Source organism: Sapajus apella, unplaced genomic scaffold (genome assembly GCF_009761245.1).
Source record: "Sapajus apella isolate SASKATOON/1434 unplaced genomic scaffold, GSC_monkey_1.0 scaffold17, whole genome shotgun sequence".
Lineage (NCBI taxonomy): Eukaryota > Metazoa > Chordata > Mammalia > Primates > Cebidae > Sapajus > Sapajus apella.
Window position 1 is genome coordinate 27,231,754 of NW_022436957.1, and position 25,382 is coordinate 27,257,135.

General features: G+C 34.6%; 1 protein-coding gene across 13 annotated transcripts in view; it reads right to left on the reverse strand.

Annotated features, from left to right (window-relative positions):
* Positions 1-25,382, reverse strand: part of DMD (dystrophin) — a 2,282,798-nt gene that overhangs the window by 611,792 nt on the left and 1,645,624 nt on the right. For all 13 annotated transcript variants that reach the window (XM_032285804.1, XM_032285805.1, XM_032285797.1 and 10 more), the window contains one exon: positions 22,922-23,039. In XM_032285804.1, coding sequence (XP_032141695.1) covers positions 22,922-23,039 — 118 coding nt within the window. The remainder of the gene's footprint in view (positions 1-22,921; positions 23,040-25,382) is intronic.

Here is a 25,382-nt window from a genome sequence, read left to right on the forward strand (position 1 = left end):
AACTTGATTTTCTTTTTTCCAAATCCTGCCATCTTTTTTGCTTTTCCATCATTTTCACAAAAACTACTCCTCTCCTCTCTTTCACCATCTCTGAGTTTATCAACATTCTCTTTGGTTACATCAGACTCTAGTTTTCCTATATTCCATGGTCCATTTGAAAGTACTAACTTATTACATGTAACTAGTGCCAATGGAAAATTCCAGCTAGCAATAAACACATCTATGTTAGTCACTGTAGGCAGAACTAATGTTGGCTCCAATGACAAGAATGCGCCTATGGTTTTCTCTTGGCTGGAAAGCAGTTGCTATATTGCTCCTGAAAATTAGAAAGTGTTGTGCCATGAAGCAGCAGAGATTACATACACTGACTAATATGTTAGCTGCAAATTCCTATATGGATTCTTTCAATTTGAATACAGTTTGGGTAATGGTTTTGTCCTTAGTTATTTTTAAATACACAGATAAAGTATATTAAATTTTCTTGAGACATGCATTAGCAAGAGGTGCAGAACAGAATTAGTATAGTTGTTTTCCAAAACAAAAGATATCTGATATAAACCTGCCATGCTGCGAGTGCCAATGGTATTACTGACCTTTTAACCTCGTTGTTTTTTTTGAAAATCTTTTTATTTATTCTCTGCTAAATCTCTGTGTCTTGCTGTTTAATAAGCTAACTGTTATTTGGAACCTAATGAAAGGATTTTTTCCCCTCAGTCCAAACCTTCCTAAATAGCCTCTTCATTATTCTATTCACTTTGAACATCAAAAAAACCAAAGCTGAAAGAGCTAATATGAGATGTTCATGAAAATCTCCATCCAGGGCATCATCATCCTAATTGGTTTATAACCTGCTGTGCTGAATAGTTCTTCCACTCATCCTAGTTTTTCTTTTTTTTTTTTTTTTTTTAGCCTTAAAAATGAAAAGTTCTACCAAATATCAGATGTTCTCACTTATAAGTGGGCGCTAAACATTGCGCTCACAACGACATACATCTGGGAACAACAGACCCTGGGGACTACTAGAGGGAGGTGGGAGGGGAGTGGGTTAAAAAACTACCTATCTAATCGGTTACTATGCTCACTAACATGGTGATGGGATCCGTACTCCAAACCTGAGCATCATCCAATAGTACCACGTAGCAAATTGGCACATGTACCTTCTGTATCTAAAATGAAAGTTTAAATTTAAAACAGAAAACTTCTGTGTTGGGAAATGAACCAACAATGAGAAGAGAATATAGGATTTTAAAACATAGCTTCAATAATGACCCTAGAAACCTCAGAGGCCTTTGTCTAATTGACTGGAGAAAATTATCTACAAGGTACCATGTGTTTGCAAGCTTTCAGCTTACCTTTTAATAGCCACGATGGAAATATAAATTAAGGAAACTAAGATCAAATCTCCCTTTAAATCTATGTGGAAGAAAAAGTACAGAAATAAACAATGATTGAAAAAAAGACTTACATAGAAGTAGAAGGTAAAAAGATAACAAAGGTCAAGAAGAAAGGTAATAAATAATAATACTTCTCAAAAGTTCTAAATTGTCTTCAAATTTATATGTTCCAGACAGTAGAAACAAAAAGCAAATCCTTAATGATTTATAAATATGCAAAAGCATTCCATCATTAGTGTTATTCCTAAAAATAGATGTTTATATTTCAGCTATCCTGAAAAAATTAGAATAATATTAAGTAGGTGCATTTGCACATTGCTTTTGAAACACCAGAGCTCTATTTTAAAAATGTACTTCATCTTTTTCTACTCTTAACTTACTGAATCAGAACCTTTTCGGCTCTTGAACTATTGCACGCATTCTCAACAGATAATGATGCCCTAAGGGGGTGAAAATTTGTTCTTGAGAGATAAAAAGTCTTAGATATTTCTGACTCATAATGGTTTGTAACTCTCCAAAAAAACCACAATATATGGGCATATCTAAAGCATATCTGTGGTATTAAAATTTCACGGAGAACTGACTGGAAAAAATGTCTAAACAGGCTTCCTAGGGGGTGATGATGAAAAAAAGGTTGGGAAAGATTACCCTGATGTAGTTTACTTTAAAATATTTCCTGAATATAAAAGTGACAGGTTGTATTGTATGGAATTGGAAAAAAAACACAGATGGATACGAAGGGAAAAAATTAAGTTCACCTACATTTCATTTGACAACTGCAAATCACTTCGATGTATTTCTTTCCAGTTATAATTTCTGCTGCTGATTTACTATATTTTTACAAAATTAGGATCCTATGCCATAAATAATTCCATCTCCTACTTTTTTCCTCAACATTAATGTTGTAATAATTCCCTATATTATTAAATACTATTTGAAACTACTTAAACATTTTAATATTCAGTGATAAGTATAAACCAATCTATAACAAACTTTCTCCAAAAATTAAATTAATGTTTTAATAGTGTTGGTATTATAAAATACATTTCAGATTATTAATCACTTTCCAGTGATAAACAACCAAATTAAAATCTTCAAAAAATGATAGATACTAAAGTGTTCAGTGACCAAATTCCTTATTCAGTTTCCATCCCTGTTTAAACAATGCATTTTATCTTCCGTTTCTCTATTGTTCTTGCTCTCTCCTTCTTTTGAGAAGATTTTTGAAATCAAACTTTCTGGAATGTCTGTATATGAATCAGATTCCTACTTTTGCAACTCTAAAGAGTTGCCAGGCACGGTGGCTCATGCCTGTAATCCCAGCTCTTTGGGGGAATGAGACGGACAGATCACCTGAGTTCAGGAGTTCAGGACCAGCCTGACCTACATGGTGAAACCCTGTCTCTACTAAAAATACAAAAATTAGCCGGGCATGGTGGTACACTTCTGTATTCCCAGCTACTTGGGAGGTTGAGGTAGGAGCATCACGTGAAACAAGAGGCTGAAGCAGGAGCATCACTTGAAACAAGAGGCAGAAGTTGCAGTGAGCCCAGATTGAGTCACTGCACTCCATCCTGGGTGACAGAGTGAGACTCCATCTCAATAAATAAATGAAGAAAGAAACATAAAAGAAAGAAGAAGGAAAGAAGGAAGGAAGGAAGGAAGGAAGGAAGGAAGGAAGGAAGGAAGGAAGGAAGGAAGGAAGGAAGGAAGGAAAGAAGGAAGGAAGGAAGGAAGGAAGGAAGAAGGAAGGAAAGAGAAAGAGAGAGAGAGAGGGAGGGAGGGAGGGAGGGAGGAAGGAAGGAAAGAAGGTAAAGAAAGTCAAATCAAGGAAAGAGGGCAGAATACAAAGAGTTTGGGACTAAGCTATAAGAACTGGGTCTTTAAAAAAGGTGTACCTTTCATTTTCACTTAATTACCATTTGATTCTTTTGTTGCATTGTTTACAGGACTATAAAGGTTGTTCTTACACATAATTAACATTTTAATTTAATCTACAAAAAAAGAATAAGATAATGAGAAAGAAGATAAACATTTTTTTTTTATTAACTGGGCAAGAAATTGAAAGTAATTGTAGAGCTCTATCTCTCTCTCTCTCTCTCTCTATCTCTCTCTCTTTCTCTGTGTGTGTGTGTGTGTGTGTGTGTGTGTGTGTGTGTGTGTGGTGTGTCAGAGAGAAATATTCCTTTTGAGGTTCTTATTTTATTTAAGTTTATTATGCTATTTTCAATTACTAGCAAGTTCTTTACATTTTTAAATTATGTTTTAAGAGTGCACATATTTCTTAACAGATCTAAATGGCACATTTCTATTTCTATGTATACATACATGTTTCTATTATATATGCCTATTTCTATGTCTATGCACTTATCTATGTCTATCTCTACCCTGATCTCTCTTTAAGTTTCTGTTTATATGTACAAGTTCCCAGAGGCTCAAAGCTCTGAAATTTGAGAAATTTGAAAGAAAGTAGAAAACTTATTTTCTTCTGCAATTACAATAGAAAAAGAGGGATTGTGGTTGTAATAGCTACCTGCAAAAATAATCTCGCCGAGCCTCAGATAGCTTGGGCAGCTTGTTATAAATGCAGATTCCCAGGGCCTTCTTATACCCCTATTATGTCAGAATTTCTTACATTAGGAGCAAGATGTCCAGGAATGGCCAATAATGCTAGAAATCTTTGTGGGAAATGTTGTTTCATAGGGTTTTGGAGATGAAGTAACCCAGATGAATCTGAGGGTAACAGATAGTAATGTTATTCATATAAAGCTACAAACTATTAACTTATATTAACATATTTGAGTTTTATGTTGTTCTGTGACAGATAACAGGAGAGTGAAGGTAAAGCTGTATATATGTGTATGGTGGTAGTTGGGGGAAAAGCTACTTTGTGAAATCTAAAAGGAAGCCAGGGAGCAAATATTTGCTATCACGTTTTTGGTACCCTCTGAGATAAATTGTCTGTTTCTCTGTTTCTGTTAATATTTTTAAGATCAATAGAATAGTAAAGATGGGTAATGTAGCTTTTCTCACTTAATGTAGCATCCTTTCATAACGCCTTTTTACGCTTCTCCCAATTCTATCACTTTGTACAATAATCTATAATTTGGTCCTCCGCATAGTCCTCACTGGAGAGGGCACCCTGAACACATGATCATTATTGATTTTCCTGGCAATCTTGTTATAAAATAATAGTTTGAATTATTATTTCTTCTTTCAAATGGTTTATAAACCATCATGAGTCAGTCTCCCGGAGCCTGGTCATCTCTAGGTGAACTACTAACATTTAATTGTTGGCTATGCAAAACTGGGGATTGCATATTAAATCTATGACAACTCTGCTGTATGACATGAATTCTGTGTGATATGACCTCATAAAGAGGTCATCAATGACCTCTTTATGAGGTCCTTCCTGAAATGATTTATATTAAATTTTTAAAATAATCATTAAATAACAGATAGTGAAAAACTAATGCACGCCTGAAGAAAGAATATATTAAGATAAATTCCAAATCCATGAGATACATAGCACTTTTTCTTTGATTTTACCTATATTCTAAATGCTCAATATTAACATGCATTAAGAATCAAGAACTCTTTGACCAATGATAAGTCATACTCAATATAAATACTGTTGATTGATTGGCTCTAGGCCAAAAGATGCTTTTTAAAATTGTGCCCTTTTCATGTCTTTATAAATTTCCTAGAGTTTATTTCTGTTATTCTCAAAATGTTTCCTCAGAAGAATTTAGTAATATTTAGATCCACTTAAAACAATCACTAGTTAAGTACAAATTAGCTTCCAAAATCAATCTGAAAACATACATCTGCTAAAAGATGGTTTTCTCTTTTATGTTCCCCCTCCCATCTAAAAGTTATTAAGGAAGAGTCTGTTGCTATGGAAACACTCAATTTGACACCATCTGTATTCAAAATTCAATTGCTGCAAGCCTTCAGCCAATCTCCGGTTTTTAATTGGCAGACCTTCCCAGTATGCTCTACAAATCTTTTTTTATTTTTTTATTTTTTTTTATTTTTAGGAAGTCAGTCCATACAGCATATTGCAATGTAAAGCATCAAGAAAGTTCACAATGCAAGCCTCATTCCATTATCTTAATATCAGACTTGTGAAGTTTCAAAGCATTACAGCCTTCTGATAATTACTTGGCATGGGGTGAATGCCTAAAATTTATTGCCAAGTTGTTTTTTTCTGCCTATTGGATTTCACATGTAAAGAAAATACTCATTGTAACAGTGACTTTAGTATTAGGAAGATCCTGAAAAAGAGCCTCAGTGAGGAACTTATGTCACAATACACAGTTTAGAATGGTAAACAAATATGGAAATCACATAATGCAATTTTGGAATAGTCAGACTTAAGTTCAATATTAATTGGAATACTTGTTAGCACCTTTATGTAACCTTTCTACATCTTATTTTCCTCATCTGTAAAAGATCTATCATGAGGAATTTAAAGTATGCATTTTCGGGACTACACATACTTTATATATACTATAACGGCATTTGAAAATCTGTTAATCCACATGGTCTTGAAGATTATCTCTCCAGAATATCAAGTATCTGTATATGAGTGTTGCTAAAATTCATAGAAGAGATGGTTACAAAAAAACTGGAATTCTCTGAATAATTCTTTCTAAATAAGGGAAGTATATGACTGGATATTAAAGAAGTGTAAATATGCTTCTGGCAAGAAAACACAAAAAATAATGTATGCACAGTTGTGGATCCAATCACAACGTTTTGATGGGATAAAGAAGTAACTTGCCACAACTGAGCACTGGGGTGGTTTCTTGGGAGGTTTTGGTCAACCTACTACGTTATAGCTATCCTATGTGAACAGACAGACCCTCATAGCTAAAGATAATTAGAATGTTGCCCTCTGGAGTTCTACAATGTAGCAAGCTTGCTCCACCATACCACTGTCCTATTGAACAGCCAGCCTCTTTAATAATCCTTAAGAGGTAACATGCCAGCTGTACTGCTTACTGCTCCTAGGTTATCACACACTTCAAAAGCTCATGTCTTTGACTGATTGTTAATTTTATTTAATATATTTTTAATTTATTCACTTAATCTATCTCAGTGACAACTGTAATATTTTGATTCCATTAAAAAACTGACTGCGTTATCTTCATGTGTATCCTGATGTGAATGCCTTTATAGTCTTCTTTTCCTTTCTTCCTAAATTCACAAAATGTATAAATTGATGAATAATCAGGACTTATGCTATGTAAGAATAAAGACAACTTTATCTGCCTTTGGTTCTCCCTTTAAATCTGTTCAAGTAGGTTGTCCTGTTCCATTCTTCGGTGAAAATATAGGTAAGTTTCATGTCTTTTCTGTTTATCATTAGGGAAATACAAAGTCCCATATCATTTTGAGACATTAAAATTAGATTGTCCAGCTCAATATATTAATGAACACTTCAATCTGAACTTGCGTATATGAATCCTCCCTCAAGTAGAAGAGGATTCAAGTGGGTAGGTCCTTTACTACCTGGAATAGTGGACATGGTGGGCTTCCTCTCTCTGTCTTGCTAGTCTTTTCTTCCTTTCACCAGCTGCTATTTCTCACCCTAACAAGGGTTAATTGGAGTGGAAGAAGGAGAAGTAAGGGGTGGAGAAAATTCTTACTTCACTTAGTACTGTCACTGTCAGAGTGTGACTTTGTGCTTTCTAATGTGAATTATCACTTGTGGGGTTTTGTGGAGCTGAAATGTATTTCTTCCAGTTTTAAGGTCCAGCCTCTGATTCACTTCTTCCATAATATATTCCACAATTACTTCAGTAGACAGTCAACACAAACTCATTTGAACCTACTTTGTGCCAAACACTGACGCAGGTTCTGAAAAATCAATGATGAAACAAAACACAGTCCCTGCCCTCATGCAGCCAACTGTTTTTCTCCTTTGAACTTTCATTTTTCTTTGGTTATACCTCTCATTTATGTTTTATATCCATGTTATTGTCAGTACACATCTGTCTTTCCCTAGATTATCAACTCCTTTACAAAATGATGCACACCTTACTCATTTTTATATATCCCTCTTTTTCAATGGTCACTACATTATTAAATGAAATAATGAACAATGAATAAATGGATGGATGTACAGAGCAATAAATGGATAAATGAACAAAATCACACATTGTTCATTAAATAGCTTATATTACTCCTATGACACATACATTCTATCTAATATTATACTAATTTTACTTGTTCTCCCTAATAATAAACACTATAATAAAGGATGCTGTATTATGGCTTTCTTGGAATATTACATAATTCCTAACCCAATACCTTGTATACTGTAAGTACATAATCAAGATTTGATGAATGTGTGAATATACTTTCCAGCATTTTAAACTTATATTTTCCCCTCACATAATTTAAATATTAATGCAAATTATTAAGTATAAAAATTAGGGCAAGATTTAAATATAATTCAGCCACACATCTGGGAAATGAATAAAATAATCTCACTGTAAGTTGACTTATTTGTGTAAATTAGATCCTTACTAAATATTTGCAGACTTACATATTTATGAAGAAAAAAGTGATCCATCTCATCTATTCTGTCTCTATTAGAACAGGGTCCATCTATGTTTAATTTGCTTGAAGGTAAAAATGTATTTAGGAAGCATTCAATGACTTTTTTCTAGGGACTGTTCTTAATCTAGCTACATTAAGAGATTGTGCCTGTCCTTAAGTTGCTCACAACGTATATGAGAGAGAAATTTGGAATGTTCACTACTGTACATATTGAAGGATTTATTATATTTATAATTAAATCACACCAAATCACATATGGATATAATTTAATCATCTTTTGTTATTAGCATAATGCATTGATATACTGAAGAATCTAATTTTTCAATGAAATAAGGATCTGTCCAATTTAGCATACTAAAAAAGAATAAAAATTTTATTAATTTACATTTCAAATCAGCATTATTTTATTATCTTAAGATTCCCTTTATTTGTATTCCTTAAGGATGCCAGTTCCGGTTTTAAAAAAAATCCACTTTGTATTCAATACGTTTTTATCTGAACTAGACAATCATATATATATGTCAGGTATTTTAGAGGATGAAATTTTTAATTGGAAATCACCTGGCTCCTATTCTCACGGTGAAGACCATTACATAGTGTCAAAAACTTATTTAAAGTTTACCTGTTTTGAATTGCCATATATCTTGTTGATGTATATATTTAGAATCAGGACACAAATATAATGTAATGATGCAATTAAATCAAAACATAAACAAAATATTGTTAATATTATTAAATTAAGGAACTCCCAAGTGCCTATCATAGATTTTGGTAGTTACTGATGCACAGTATTATGGACAGTCTGGTTGTTTCAAATCCTAAAGTATGTAAAATTCATTACCTACCTAATGAAGTATAAAGTCAATTAGTGTACTGTTTTAATGATCATAACACATTCTGTTAGTTGCCAGATGTTTATATTTATTCTACTTCTAGGGACAACAGGTTACTTAGTCATATACTTTATATGTAACAGGTTACTTAGTCATATACTTTCTTTATATAATGCAAATTTTCATTCCCATTTTATCTTAAGTTATGACATAACATTTTAATGAGTTCTCTGTACCCTCTCAATAGACACTTTTATTTAAAAACCCTAATCCAAATTCCTGCTTTCCAGATTAGGGGAGGAGAGCCGGGAAACTGAGCTTTTTAAGATTAAGAGCTTTGTATATACATTTCATTTCCATTTTGCTCAAGTCAGCAGATTCTGCAAAAGTGAACTGAGGAAGATTTCAAATGGCCTAGTATGTTGTATTCTGCATGGATGAAGTATGTGAACTGGAATCAGACCAAGATGCTTTTAAAATGCATTATGTTTATGAGAGATTGTTCTAAAAAGTCTCTGAATCCCGTAAGACTGAACATTCACTTACCATTGCAAAGTCTGGGTCTATTTGCTTTGGGTTTCTTTTGGCTTTTTGTTTGCTTTTCTAACAGGGCATTTTATTAATCTCTTCAGGGTAATTCTAGTAATGACTCATGGTCATGGAGATGATGATGGCAGCCTGTAGCTCCCCTGTGAGACAGTCCATTCAATCAGTAAGTATTTATGGCATGCCTGTTATTTTCAGAACAAGATATTATATTCAGAATTAAAATAATTTAAATATAAAGGAGTAACAGTTTGATGCTTACTGTCTGTCAGGGAGATGAAACATATACTACATGGAGAGTGTCCTCAGAAAGACACAACAGTGCTTGAAATTCCTAACCTTTGGCATTTGTAACTTACAGATGTGGCAACATGAGAAAGAGACTCGCTCTCTCATCTCCATATTTCTATCTGAACTACCAGTTTTCCCACCTCTTCTACTGGAATGGTGTGTTTTCTAAAAACATATGTTGGCTTCTTATCTTTCTAAAATGGGCTAAACATTATTTTGCTTAAAGGCATAGAAACTAATCCTTCTGAGAATTTTTAAGTCCCATGAGTCAATAAATACCCAATATATTTGAACTTAATTGCAATAAACTATCACAAATTGATAAATAGTTTACATAAATATACTAGTAGTATATATAAAATTGATATATATGCATGTATTTTATAACTACATGCATGAGTATATAATATATATGTATATATATATGCACATATATATATTTAAACTTTCAATAACTGACTCAAAATGTCGACTCCTTTCAGCATAGGTTTGGGGACAGAACACCCATCTAACGCCTATTTTTAGAATAAGAGGAGTTGAATTAAATCCTGGTTCTGCTACCTGTGTGACCATGAGCAAAACAGTAGTATCTTTGATCATTGGTTCTTTCACTTATTTAATAAGGACAATATCTACCATTGGGACTGTTGGGAAAATAAAATCCACTAATATATTTGTAAGAATTCCTCATCCAATTCATGTAAAGCACAGCAAAAATCTAAAGTATTATTCTTTTGTGAGATATTTTAAAATCTGCATAAAGTTAGATTTTATTTGTCCCATAAATAAGTGAAAATTTTGACAGCTTCCAATTGTCTGAAATGTTTCATACTCTGTAGTTCCCTGGAAAATGTTTTTAGTTACCAAAATACCAATACTGAAGGGAAACGTGGGAATTTTGGTTGTCCTGCCAGGCACTAAGAAAAAAATGAATCCCATTCTATTTATTGCTATGTATCTTAAAGTATGTTTGGCATGGTATCCAACATTGAGAGACACATAACCTGCTGTCCTAAAACTGAGAAATTTACAAATTTTTGTAATCATAGAAACAATTCCCCATTTTACATCCCCAAAGAATTGTGCCTTCTCCTTTTAGTGGTTCCTACAAGGGATTAGACTACACTAAATCCTTCATGAGGAATAGGTAAAGTGTCATTGTTTTAAAAGGCCAACGTGAGCCCAATATTACTGTGTTGATCATATTACCTTATCGTCTGCATAATTACACTTGATGTTCACATTTTCAGGTTGACTGGATTTTATCAATTCATGGCACATTTTTCTGTTTAATTATAGAGAAAAGTGTTTTCCCCTTATTCTGTGCATTTTAAGACTTGATTTTATCTTTTCAAACATTCTGTTGTTTGAACAGACAATTTTCTGACAACAAGTGAATCAAAGCCTCCCTGCTTTTCCTTTCCTCAACCAGTTCTATGTGTTTCTGAGAGCCAGCTGTGGCCCAGGGCAACAGTTCCATGGGCCTTATATGAAAGAGAAAAACCTGACTCCTATCTTCAGGTTTATTATTTCTATCATTGCCTTGCAGCCTTTGTAGTGGACCCCCAGTGGTTTCACTCCTATGACTCACGGTTAGGCTTTGAGATGGTAATAAGCCAAACCATGCAGTAATTGGAAACACCGAAGATAGAAAATTCTGTACACATTTTGCTTTATCTTTATATTGAAAGAAAATATCAGAGTATTCCACTTATTCATTCAGAAATTCTTGATGGAAAACCTATATTTTTCAAGGCCATTGACTGGAATTTAAGAGAAGCAACACAGTCAGTAAAGACAAATTTATTGAGCAAGTCTAAAAATTCTGTATGTAGACATTAGAACAGTTACCAATATTCATGCACCCATTTTCTAGGTGTCAAAATTTTTTACCTTTATATCAGGACACTATCATTGTCAACCCCCGAGAAGGCCTAGTGGAACTCTCAATAATGAGATAATTGATTGTTATGGGCTGAATGTTAGCACCCCCACCACCCAAATTTATACATTGAGGTGCTATGCCACGATGGATGATATTTGGAGATGGGGCCTTTGAGAAATAATAAGGGTTAGATGAGGTCATAAGGATGAGGCCTCCATAATTGGATTAGTGTCCTTTTAAGAAGAGTAAGAAGAGAGACTAGAGTACCCCCTTGCCCCACTCTCTCCCCAACATAGGAAGATACAGCAAGAAGAAGGTTCTCACCAGGAACCGAATCTGTCAGCACCATGATCTTGTACTTCTCAACCTCCAGAACTGTGAAAAACAACCGCCTGTTGTTTAAGCCACTCAGTCTATGGCATTATTTTGTAGCAGCCCAAGCTTACTAAGACATTAATATTTATATAGTCAGTAGCCATTTGAAAAGGAGGTTTCCATGTGTCATTCCATTGAATCCTAACACCAAACTGGTATGAAAGTTACCAGGAGCCCAGTTTTACAGATGAGAAAACAAACTGTCAAAGAGATTAAACAATTTGCCACGCATCCCACTGTCACTAAGAGGCAGAGCCAGTGCTTGAACCAAGTGTTCTTATTTTAGACTCAGTGCTTTTAGTACTATATTACTAAAGAAAAAAAGGCCAAAAGAATCTCTTGGATAAAGGTAGATGCTGTTAAACTGATAAACCAATATCAGCAACCATTTGTTTCTTCACTTGTAGTTTTATATGAGAAAAAGCTCCTGTTTGTCTTAGCCCCTGAAGTAATATACTTTATTACCTTCAACTAACAAGAGTCCTGATAGTTACCCCTCCTCAGTCAAGTCTTTCTGTGTAATCAGGTAGATAGTATAGCTTTCCTCTAATCCAGAAATCAAGAATGGGGAGTAAGAAATTTAAGAAATGAAATTAAGGAAGGACATTCTTATGTATTTATCTCATTAACATAAAAGTAATAATCATAATTGTTTTCATCATCATTGTTATAATTATCTCATAACCAACTATTAGTTTCCTAGGTCTTTTTGTTAAGGCTCCAAAACTCAAAAGCTTTCTTTACAATACCCATATTTTCTATGTGCAGCCAGGCTGAATGGACCTGAGATAATTATCGTCATGTCCAGAAGCCATAAAATTTTGGCGGGTTCTCTTTTCTTTCAAGAAACAAGAACACATCTTATCCTGCATGTGTTTCCTGTACATGCAGGATAAAGGACATGTACCAGTAGTCTGTCACTTTTAGGGCAAAGAGCATGATTGACATTTGTGGGAGTGTCTAATGGGGACAGTCAAAGCAACATGGGATCATGTTTCTGAAAATTCAGTGCAAAAGTCATGGATTGCTTGTGCTGAGGTAAGCCAGCCACCAAGTTATAAGAATACTCAAGTAGTCCCATGGAGGAACTCATTAGAGAGAAACAAAGTAGACAGCACCAACTCACAAACTAGACAAGTAACTCCCTATGAAAGTGAATCCTTCAGTCCCAATCAAGCTATCATATGACTACAGCCCCATTGATATCTGACTGCAACCTTATGAGTGATCTTGAGACAGAACCACTCAATCAAGTAATGCATGAACCCTGACCTACAGAAGCTATGAGTGATAATAAATGATTATTGCTACTTCAGGGCACTAAGTTTTGGGTGATTGATTGTTTTACAGTAACAGGTAACTATTCAAACTCTTTCCTCACAAAAGTAGAACAAGCTCAGCTTTCCCCTTTTCAGGTAAAAAGGTCACAATCTATTAATCCTTCCTACTTACTTTTTAAATGTTTTACTTAAGAGAAGTGCAACAGAATAAAGACAGGTAGCAAGCAGTTTGTTCTGTTGCTTCAAATTATGTATAAGTAAATTTTGGTAAAGTAAGAAGTAGTAGGTACAAAATAATAACTCCTACAATCTTCTAGAACTTGAGAGCCAAGAGCATTTTTTAGGAACAGTCCATGGCACATGTTTAAACCTTGGCTTAGTTTTGTCTAAACTGCATGATGCTACCGGGGAGTTATATTCCTATTTATGTCCACAGGTGCCAAAATATGAAAGAAATTCAAGACTTTAGTTGCCATTCCCCAGTAGATCATAAGGTAAAAATGCTAGCCTATAAACATGTAGACCATCTCTTTCTGGGCACATCTCTTTGTATTTGTCTTATTAGCTCACTTTGTCTAAGTATAAAATTCTTTATTTATTGATAATCATCTTTATCATAAAAAAGGAAGGAAAAGTACTTTCTTTAATTGGTTTATTAATAGTTATGTTTATTATGTTTAATTTTCAAAGTGCATGAGGTAAACATTTGTGAACTCAGATCTTTCCCCTTAAAAAGAAACATAACGAAAACACAAGCAATTACTAGAAAACACTATTTGTGTTCATAATTATGGTACATCACTTTAATAAAAAATAATTTTCCTATTATAAACTCACTTGAAAGATTTATAATTAAATATAATCATAACAGGTAATTTGGATTTTAAATCCTATTCAAATATATTTTGATATAATCCTCTTATACAACTAAAAAATGAAATACATTACTGAATAATGAAAAACATTCATTTCATGATAGGTAATTAGCACTAATTTAACACAACTTATGGGAAGAAAAAACATACACTTATTTTTATACGTAATTTTTGTATACAAGTTATAATTACTCTGACAGAACTCTGAAATTCATTAAGATATTAAAGACCATTTCTATTATTTAATGTATATTTCCAGGTACCTTAATAACTAAGTACTACTAAAAAATAAAAGAACTATGAGATTTATGTAGGAAGAAACATCTGACATTATGAACCTAATGATGATAGTTGATGATGGTTAATTTTATGTGTTAACTTGACTAGGGTATGGTTCCCAGTTGTTTGGTCAAACACCAATCTAGTTGTTGTTGTGAAGGTATTTTTTAGATGTGATTAACATTTCAATCAGTAGACTCTAAGTAAAGCAGATTACCCTCCATAATGTGGTTGGGTCTCCTCCAATCAATTTTGAACTCCTTAAGAGAAAAGATTCTAGTCCCCAGAAAAGTAAGGAATTCTGCTTTCAGATTGCATTTGGACTCAAGATTGCAACATCAACTCTTCCCTAGGTCTCTCTCCTGCCAGGCTGTCCTACAGAGTTTTGACTTTTCAGCCTCTACAATATATGAGTTAATAATACCTTAAAATCAACCTCTCTTTTTCTCTCTGTATGTGTGTGTATATAAATATAAATATTATATTATCAGTATTATTACCAATCTCGCTCTCTCTATATATATATATTTATATATCCTAATTATTAGATACAACAGAATAGAGGCAAAGAGACAGAAAGCAGCATTCTAAGTTCTAATGATAGTGGTGAAATTGATCATACAGGTGAAATATTGGACTGTGAATTTTCAGGTGATAATAACCTAGATAAATGTTCTCAAGCAGAAGGACTGATTAATGCACAATATATTTCTAAGGACAGAAAGGAAACATGGTATTTTAATCCACTTAATTATTCAACAGGAAGAACTTTACCACATAATATTTAGCCGCAAGAATTTTAACAATCCTGTTTTGCTAAAGGATATGGGACAGATATTATGTAATTTATGGTGTTTGTGCTCCAAAATTTATTTGATAGAAAAAGTTTGTTGCCGGCCTGCCTTCCTTCTTTCCTTTTCTTTTTCCCTTTTTTTTTTTTTTTTTTTTTTTTTTTTTGAGACAGAGTTTTACTCTTGTTGCCTAGGCTGGAGTGCAACGGCGTGATCTCAGCTTAGCACAAACTTCTCCTCCTGGGTTCAAGCGATTTTCCTGCCTCAGCCTCTTGAGTAGCTGGGATTACAGGCACCTGTTACCATGCCTGGCTAATTTTTTTTGTAATTTTAGTAGAAACGGGGTTTCATCATGTTGGCCAGGCTGGTTTCGAACTCCTGACCTCAGGTAATCCATCCGCCTTGGCCACCCAAAGTGCTGGGATTATAGGAGTGAGCCACTGCGGCCAGCCTGTATTTCAATTCTGATTAAAATTTTTCATAAGATTGTCTTTCGGTATCTTTATTCTTCCATAAGAATTTGCAGAGTAGCTTAAACATATAAAAAATAAAAAGCTAAAGAGTTCATTAGACCTACAAGGCAAATACTAATGGCTACTTTCCCTGGTATACTGACGGCTGCATCAGAAACCTGATCTACCTAAACACAATCTTTAACCGTCAGCTAAACAATTTCTACACTTTGCTCATAGCATCATTAAGAACCAGGGTGAAACTTGTATTACTTGAATGGTTATACAGCAGCAGAAATAGAAAAGAACACAGTGTAGGACCTATGAATTCATTATTCAGGCTGGGCACAGTGGCTCAGTCCTGTAATCCCAGCACTTTGGAAGGCCAAGGAGGGTGGATAACCTATGGTCAGGAGTTTGAGACAAGCCTGGCCAACATGGCGAAACCCCGTCTGTACTGAAAATACAAAAATTTATCTGGGCACGGTGGTGGGAGCCTATAATCCCAGCTACTTGGGAGTCTGAGGCAAGAGGATCACTTGAATCTGGGAGGTGAAGGTTGCAGTGACTGAAGATGGCACCACTGCACTCCAGCTTGGGTGACAGAGCGGGACTCTGTCTCAAAAAAAAAAAAAAAATCATTATTTGGTGTGTGTCTAAATGCACCTATATTGTAAATTGGCAGGGTTGGGGGCTGTGTGGGGCGTGGGTAGTGCTACCTCTTCTCAAATTCCTTAAATGTAAAACAACCTCTAGGCTTTTTTCTCGGTTCACTGTTCTTTGGACAAGGTATCCTCTCTCTGTGTAAGCTCAGCCACTCCAGGTAACTTACAAATTGGTGTCCAGAAGTAATGTCACTCCTGAAATCTCTCTGTTTTCAACAATTTCTTTAACATCTCAGTATGGTCATCTAGCTTCATGTTAAGCACATTACTTTATCTCCCATAATCAACTCCTTGTCCTGAGTTTGTCTCTGGTTATGACGGTTATGACATTAATCTTTCAAAGAATTCAATCTCCAATGCTTTGAGGCAGGCCTTCTCCTAGACCATCAGTTTTCTACATGTAATCAATGTCAAAATCCTGTTAATTCTAGCTCCACCTCATGTCTTAATTTCACTTCTTACTTTTTACTCCATGGCCACTGCTCCAGCTTGGGCTCTCTTGCCTTGTAACTGGTCTTACTGACTTCATTTACTCCCTTATCCTCCACAGTGTGCGTGTGTGTGTGTGTGTGTGTGTGTGTGCTTGCATGCATGTGCACGCACACACACACTCTCCTATGCTGATATTCATCTTCCACACCAGTATTAACAGGTCTAATTATGTATTCTCCTGTCCTCACTTCCTGAAATAGCCTTTCCTCTCCAGCTTCCTTCTGCTTTTCAAAGTCTTCTTATTCATGATCAGGTCAAATTCAGCTGCCTCCTAGAAGCATTCCAGGAAGCACTCATTTAAAACCAATCTCTCCTCCTCTTGTTCTCTCTCAACATTTTGTAATACTGCTTTACTGAAGCACTCTTCCCAGATTGCCTTGCCTAAATATACTTGTCCAAATACCCACATTTGGTTGTGAGCTCTTTAAAGACCAAGGCTGAATCTTACTTTTTTCCTGTATCACCTCTACCATCTCTGATATTAGATAGCACAGAGTAAGCATTCAAATGTTTGCTGAAATGAACTGAACTCGTTAGTTGCCAGCAGCATCCTAGTGGATGTAAATTTTGAGAGCTGCTTGTAGCTATAACAGGTTGACAGCAGGTGCTAGATGTCAAAAAAAGGAAATTTATATGGTTGACTCCACTTCTTCTAAAACAAGCAACTCTCTAATAGACAACACCTGAGAGGAAGATACTGGCTGGCATTTCATTAGCAATAGAGATTTCATAAAAATGTGGAGAACAACAGAGCCTTTTTATTTTGCCATGAAGGATTTCACACATTTGGTTGCAGCAATGAATGATGGGTTGACAAAGCTGCTATAAAACTGTCAGTCAATTCAAAAATCATGCGAGAGAATTTTTATTCTCATACAGAAGAACATTCTCCCTTCTATGGCCCTGTATACCAGTTCTTTATGCAATATAATGTGAATTCATTTTCTTAAAATTTATAAGCTATCACTAAATTTCTCTAAGAATTCTGGACTGGGTTGAAAAATCCTTAGCTGAAAAATAATTCCAAAATAAACAGCTTCCTCTTAAAACTTGGCATTCTGTTTCAAAAGTCCTTCCCTTGGTTTTGCTAATAAAAGGCCACATTATACACCTTCATATTCTCCCATCTCTAATTCCCTCTGTACCAAATCCATCTTATCACAAAAATATGTACCACTTAATGAGCGTCTAATATGTGCCTCATATTTACTTCAGAAACAAGCAGTAATTTTACTTTCTTAATCACCCTACTAGCATAAGTACTATTATTAACCCCACATGACAGATGAGGGAACCACAGCTTAGGAAAGAGAATTAACGTGGCCAAGTTCGCATGGCTAATAGATCACTGGGGTCCACTAGTCAATACATCTACAACACATGTAAAAGACAATCCTTTAGACACTTAAATACATAGAAGTCCAAACTATAAATAGGAGCAGCAAAAAAATATATCCAGACTATACTAACCTGAGGTCACTCCTAATATTTTAAGTTCTCAGATAAATATTTCTTCCTATTTTTTTTGACTAACTAGACTTTTCCATTTGATGTGCCTTGGGCTTTTAAATCAGAAAGACATGGACTTAAATTCTTCTTTCTCACTTGCCATCTTTCTAAGACCCTAGACAAGTTATCTAGGCTCTCCGAGTCTCAGTTTTCTGTCTCTCAAATGGGAATAGTAATATCTACCTACTAAATTTATAGAGAATAGTGAAGATTTTGCAGTATTTCCCACAAAAAGGCTTTCCCAAATATTTGTTTAATTCTATTTAAATATCTTATTCCATCTTTTCCAAAGCAACCTCCTCCTTTTTGCCTTTTAAGTCTCTCCTTTTTGGGGTGGTGGGAGGGGTGAGATAGCTAAACAGCTACCAAAAAGCTTATTAAGTGTTTTGCACTAAGCACTCAAACCACCCAAATAGATTATAGTTCAAATAACAAATGCTAACATTCTTTGAGTTTTTACTATGGCTCTGACATAAGCGTTCTACCTTGATTATTTCATCTAACTATTCCAACCCATGAGATAGATATAAGTGAGCCTATTTTACAGAGAAGAAAACTAAGGGCAGATATTTTACTGAGATTAGTCATTTTTTCAAAGTCACAAAGCTAACAAGTAGCCAGTCTAGGCAGCCTGACTTCTAAAGTAATGCATGCTATTGCTGCATAGCCCTAAAATTGTAGTGGTGGGGGTTATGGAGGGAGAAGCTACAAAAACAAGGCTCTTAAATCCAAATGTTACAGGAACCACATTCACCAATATTATTTGTGAAATAAACAGAATGATAAAAGGAAGCAGTTCTTTGTTTCCAAATCCTCTTCACTGCTATGCTATGCAAGATATTATGGTACTATACTTTGCAGTATTAATGGATGTGAACAAGAATTTCATATAATTCAGATGTCTCCAAGGAAGCACATATAAATTCTTCTGATCTTACTGCTTTTGGTCCTCTGACCCGGCCCTTTTGCCAAAGAAAATTACCAGGAATGATTGACAAATTTAGAAACCAAAGAGTTAAAGAAAAACGAGCAACTTGAACATTAGAAAAAGGGAGAAATTTTCATTTGATCTCATTTAGATAAAATTGTTTTCTCTTACCTAGATTATTACTGCATGATTTCCATCAATATAATTATCGGAATACAACAGATACCATAGAAATAGTTTCATATAGTAAAACATGGTAGTGGTTTGCACACCCAGTTATTTGAAGTTTACCATGACTATTTCTCGTAGACAGAAATAGCTTTGTACTGAACTTCTCTTGATAAACTTCAATAACTATGTATAGATTTTCCCAACTGTTCAGTTATGAAATGGGATTTACCAAAGAAAGAAAAATGTTTCAATATAGTATTACATACATATATTAACTATTTTTTATTTAGCTGATTTCTTTGTAAGTATTTCTAGAAGTTTCATGGCAATAAAAAAGAAGACCAATATCAACAAATGAGAAAATACAATTTTATGAGCAAGTATTTTATTTCTGTCCTTTCCCTGAAAACCAAATCTTTACTAAAAAAATTCTATTTTGAACACGATTGAAACTTTATAAGTATTGAATTTCCATCTCATTCCATAGACTTTAAATGGAGAGAGAAACTGAAGTATAGCGGGCCTGCAAATGACATGGCTTAGATAAACATATCTTGCCAGAATTATCCTGGTACCAGCATTTAGAGGCTCCAGGCATATTTGGAACTAAGATTCCAGCTTAGGCTCTTAATAAGCAATATGCCACGTCTCAACAGACACTTGCTTTTAAGAAAGTGCTTTCTTGGATCATTTGGATTAGAGTCTTTCCATTATTCTGCAAATATTCATAAAGGTATTCATTCCTAAAAGACAAAAGCTTAGAAAAGAAGAACTATTCAAATCACTGACTATTGGCAGAGAGGTACAAACTTGCCCTCTGGTCCTTCAATTTTAATCTCTATTATGAAAAATTCAACGCAATCTAAAAAGAATGCAGGGGAAAATGGAAAATATTCAGATAATGTTGAACAAACACTGTATGATACATTCATGTTATTTTCTTCTAAGGGAAAAGTATTGAAGTTATTTTTCATTTGTAAAATAACAAATGACTCTCTATATAGTATGTTCAGATTTGCATAAACGTCATTGCAAAATTTCTATATTTCTCAAGAAGGAAACTGATCACTTACCCGTGTAATGGGAATTCGGTCTCATACTGAGTAAATCACTCACTGAGAGTCACTATTTTGGGTCAGTGTGTTTCAACCTTTTGGGGAACCCTCAAAGTTCCAGTATGGTGGAGGAATGGTCCAGTAATGGTACAGCTATCTATGTTGATCGTTACAAAGCAATTTGCTCTTGCCTTGCTAGTTATAGATATGACATCCTATAATTTACACAAACTCATAGAATACAAGTGCATTCTTCCTTGTTCAAATTAGTTATGCAGAGGTTGAATAGTTTCTTGCCAAATCTGTTCTTCTTCCTAGGCTCACCAGTGGACGCTATTTCCCTACCTCCCTCGCAGTCAGGTGTGACCATGTGACAAGTTCCATCCAACAGAATATGAACAAAATTAACACACGCCTCTTCCAGGCATGGGTCATGACAAATTTTTATGAGTCATATTCATTCTTCATCTTCCCATTAAATGCATATGCATCTTATGCTCTGGACACAAAAGATGGAAGGAGCTTGGGCTCCTGAATGACTTCACAGAGGGCAGATTATTTTGGACCACATTAAAATAAGTAAATTTCTACTGTAGTGAGCCTCCAAGATTTGGGAGATTACCTGTTATAGTGGCTAGTTTTACTGAAATAATACATTAGCATACATCCACATTCATTGTTTAAGCAACAATAAAGAGATAAACTTTCAAAACCAGTAACAGCCTAATTTAATTAACAATCACTACAACTAAAAGAAGACATATCTAAAGGAAGTGAATCAAAACATACATAATTACAGACAAAAGAAATATTTAGCCTTAGTCTAATGATTAAGGTCCTTAACAAAAGCAACAAAACAAGATGGGAAATGGTAAATATACTAGAAAGAGTGCAGACTTTCAAGCCAGAAAGAGACATTTGCAAATTCCAAGCTCTGTTCTTTGCTTGTTTTGTAAGCTTCAGCAATTTGATAAACTATTCTTGGAATCTGTTTTCTCATCTATAAAATGGGGATTATAAAATATAGCTCCTAGGATTCTATAAAGATTTTGCACACACACACATATACATACAGAAATGCATACACATACACACAACATCTAATGCTTATGAGGTACTCAATAAATTCTAGCTATTATCAATAAGTATTTACCCAATATGTGGAAGTATGACTAATAATACTTTAAAATATTAACATTTTACTCTTTCACTTCCCCCAATATGTTGACAACTAGTCATTTCCTTAGGGAAGGGTTACCATAGCAGAATATAAATTATGAAGATATAGACGCTCATGGTTTCCAAGTTTCAAAAGTCTAGGCTTGGTAAAAGACAGAAGATTTCAAAGAGAGAAAAAGATGGTTGAAGGAAGGTTTTCCTCCTTCCTGCACTACAAAGGATTCCCCGAGTTGTGGGAAGGGAAACGAGGGCATATTGTGGGGGAAGCTCGAAAATTTAATACCAATATGTGTGTCCCTGGAGGGAAGGAAGGTGGAAGTGAGGAAACCCAGAGAAATCTGAGAGAATTTGAAAGCTGAGCTGACCTGGACCTCACTTCTGAGGAGAATCTCTGAGGGAAATTGGATGGTGAATTTCCCCTACTCCTTCCTCTATTCCTCTTCCTGATCCCATGGAAACCTACTGACACAATGCACAATTACTACAAATCACTCTGCCCATTAAATGCATAGGAATGTAAGTCAGAAGAAAAGAGTATGCACAGAGCCTAGTCAGATGGGTCTTACCAAAGTTCCTGCCCACCCTAGTATGGCATAAGGTACAGTACAGTGATTTTTGATATTACACGATGGGGGCATCAAAGTAGCAGAAAGATCGCATGTTCTCACTCATAGGCGGGTGTTGAACAATGAGAACACATGGACACAGGGAGGGGAGCACTACACACTGCGGTCAGTTGGGGGGAAATAGGGGAGGGACGTTGAGGGGTGGGGAGCTGGGGAGAGATAGCAAGGGGAGAAATGCCAGATGTAGGTGATGGGGAGGAAGGCAGCAAATCACACTGCCATGTGTGTACATATGCAACAATTTTGCATGTTCTTCACATGTACCCCAAAACCTAAAATGCAATAAAATAAATAAATGGAAAAAAAAAAAAAGAAAGTCACTGCAGATGGGAATGAAAGATGCCCCAGGAAGAAGCCACTGCCTGCTTGGACCAACAACCAAGGATATGAGGGAGAAACTGGCATCTTCATGGATGCCAACCCTGATAGATGACAACTAAAGTACAAATGTTCTGCCACACTGTGGTCACCACACCCATCACTCCATGCTTTGCAACTATATAAGCCCTGAAGTGATTAAAAAATGGATTTCTCCTATTAATGGAATTACATTCGGTTATTAAAAGATAACATTATGGAGTGAAAATCTCAGTACAATTGTTATCATTTGCAATTATTTCACATTATTTTTATAAATGTGAAGGGGTACAGGAACTTAAGTTCTTATTGAATCTTGTCATGCATCTTGCTTTGAATGTCCCATGCTTGTTAAAAAAAAAACTTACTTCGATCCGTAATGATTGTTCTAGCCTCTTGATTGCTGGTCTTGTTTTTCAAATTTTGGGCAGCAGTAATGAGTTCTTCCAATTGGGGGCGTCTCTGTTCCAAATCCTGCAGTGTTGCCTGTAAGAACAAATGTCGCTTAGTATGGGGTTCTTCAGCGTTGTGTATTCCTTTTCCATAATACAAAGTAAAGTACAATGGTAAAACCAGCCAAAACACTTTTAGAAATAAAAAAGGTGTTACTGTGTGAGGGCTTATAGAAAATTTAACAGGAAATATGCTTCATTCTTAGATACCAAAAATATTTCAGATGAAAATCTTTTCATCTGAGCCTTTAAATAAAGAAGATTTTCTTTATTTAAAGTACAATTGTTGTACTTAAAAAAGATTTTCTTCATTTAAAGGCTCAGATGGAGTCATTCCAGAGTACTTGGTATTACTTAAACCACTGCATGAGTGCCTTGAGTAAGAAATGTTATTCTGAATTATGACAGTGTATTTAAAAGACAGAAAGCCATTTATACTTATAATATCATTCTGTCTGATGTGAAAAATAAGATATATTTATTTTAAAAACAGAAAGAACACAGAACTGATTTAAGAGATATTACTTATTTAACCTCATTTTACCTGAGATTCCTCATCTGTAAAACAAAAAGGTGAAGTAGGTGAGGTAATCAGCCTTTCTCCTAAGCTGCCTGTCCATAAGAATCACTAAACCTTTTTGCCTCACTCCAGAAGTAATGAATTTGTAATGGAAAGAGCTGGGAATCTTGCATTTTAAATAAATTATCTAATTAACTTTTATGATTTAGGCAAGTTTGGAAAGCATCAGATTAGATGTTAGTATTCGTTTTTTCCTGTGTTATAAATGACTTTAATATAGCCCTATTTTAAATAAAAATACAAATAGAATAAAACCAATAATTTTTAATTTATAGGTAGTAATGTAAGATCATTAAGAAATTCTTCCCTTTCTTCAGTGTCTATCTATTGTCTCTGACATCTTGGTCTCTACATTTAAGGACCAAAACCCCTAAGACCCAGCTCTGTCTGCTCAATGCCATTGTGCGGAGAAGCACCCTAATGCATAAGCTTTTTAATGCTATAAAATAATAGTAGCTGAAATTAAATGCCACTTTTTCAGAGGTGAATTAATGGACAGTCTGGTGAAATTCAAAAGCTTTTTGATGTATAAAACTTGATAAATGGAACTATTCCATCAATAGGCAAAAGTGTAACAACCTATCTAAATGGATAGTATGTAATTTCTGCACAGGTCTCTGTTTAGTAAATACATCACTGTATACCGATCAAGAATCTTGCTCCAATAAAGGAATGTAAAGATTTAAAAAAAAAAAAAAAGAAATGTATGAAAAAACAAAAGGCATCTGACTAGTTCTGGTTCTAAAACTCAGTAAATTTTATTTTAATTGGGGAAAATAAAAGTAATATTTACTGTTTATAAGCAATACGTGACAGATGTTTTATCCACATTTTCTCATTTTTCTCTTATAATAACCATACTAGTAAACAAGCCAGCAAGTTTGTATAATTTTAAATATGATGTTCTACCACATGAGGTCAAAGAAGGTGAAGAGATGAAAGTTGTAGATAGTATTGTACATGAAACTTATTCAAAACTTAGTTATCTATCATGTCCTTTGACTCCTGCTGATTTTCTAATGATTTTTGGTTTGGGAAAGGCCAATTTTTGATTATTCTGTGGTGCTTCTTTTGGAAAGAGGTAGGGAAACAGGCTTTGTGATTTAAACTCAACTTCTTCTGGTAATATTAAAATAATGAAAATAACTTATCCAAACATTGCACATCTACTTTAGGCACTTTCTCCTCTCTGTATTGAAAAATTGGAGGGGCTAACTTTTAACAAATTTTCCACATTTGTAGGCTGTGATTACTCAGAAGAAAAATCCAATTTTCAGGCTTCTAACTTTTATGGTTTCTTTATACAAAAGAGTGTTTGAAATATGGAACAAATTGCCAAAGACAGCTATTGAAGTAAGTGGCATAAGTTAGTAGGAGAGTACTGAACACATTTTAAAGCAGGAACCATAGAGTAGCATATAGATTTTATGAAATAAGCTGTTTTCCGGTGTTGGAATGTGAAACTCTGGTCATCTGTGACATGGGCAGCTGAAAGGTTGCTTTGGAATTGCTTACTCTAAGATGTCCGAATATGTTCAATAGAATTTTTAAAATGGACTTACCCAGAAACCTCAGATGAAGTCAAATTTTCACCTCAAAGTTAACAAAGAACTTTGAATACACAGAGCTAGTAAAATACATAAATTCATTTACTCATCCATTCATTTAATATTTCTAAGCATTAGGCACTATGCATGTGGCAGTGGAGAAATATATTCAGTATAGTCTGGAACTTAAATGAAAAACTGTGCTTTTTGATACTTAAATTTTTTAATATAACAAAGATTATCAGGCTCT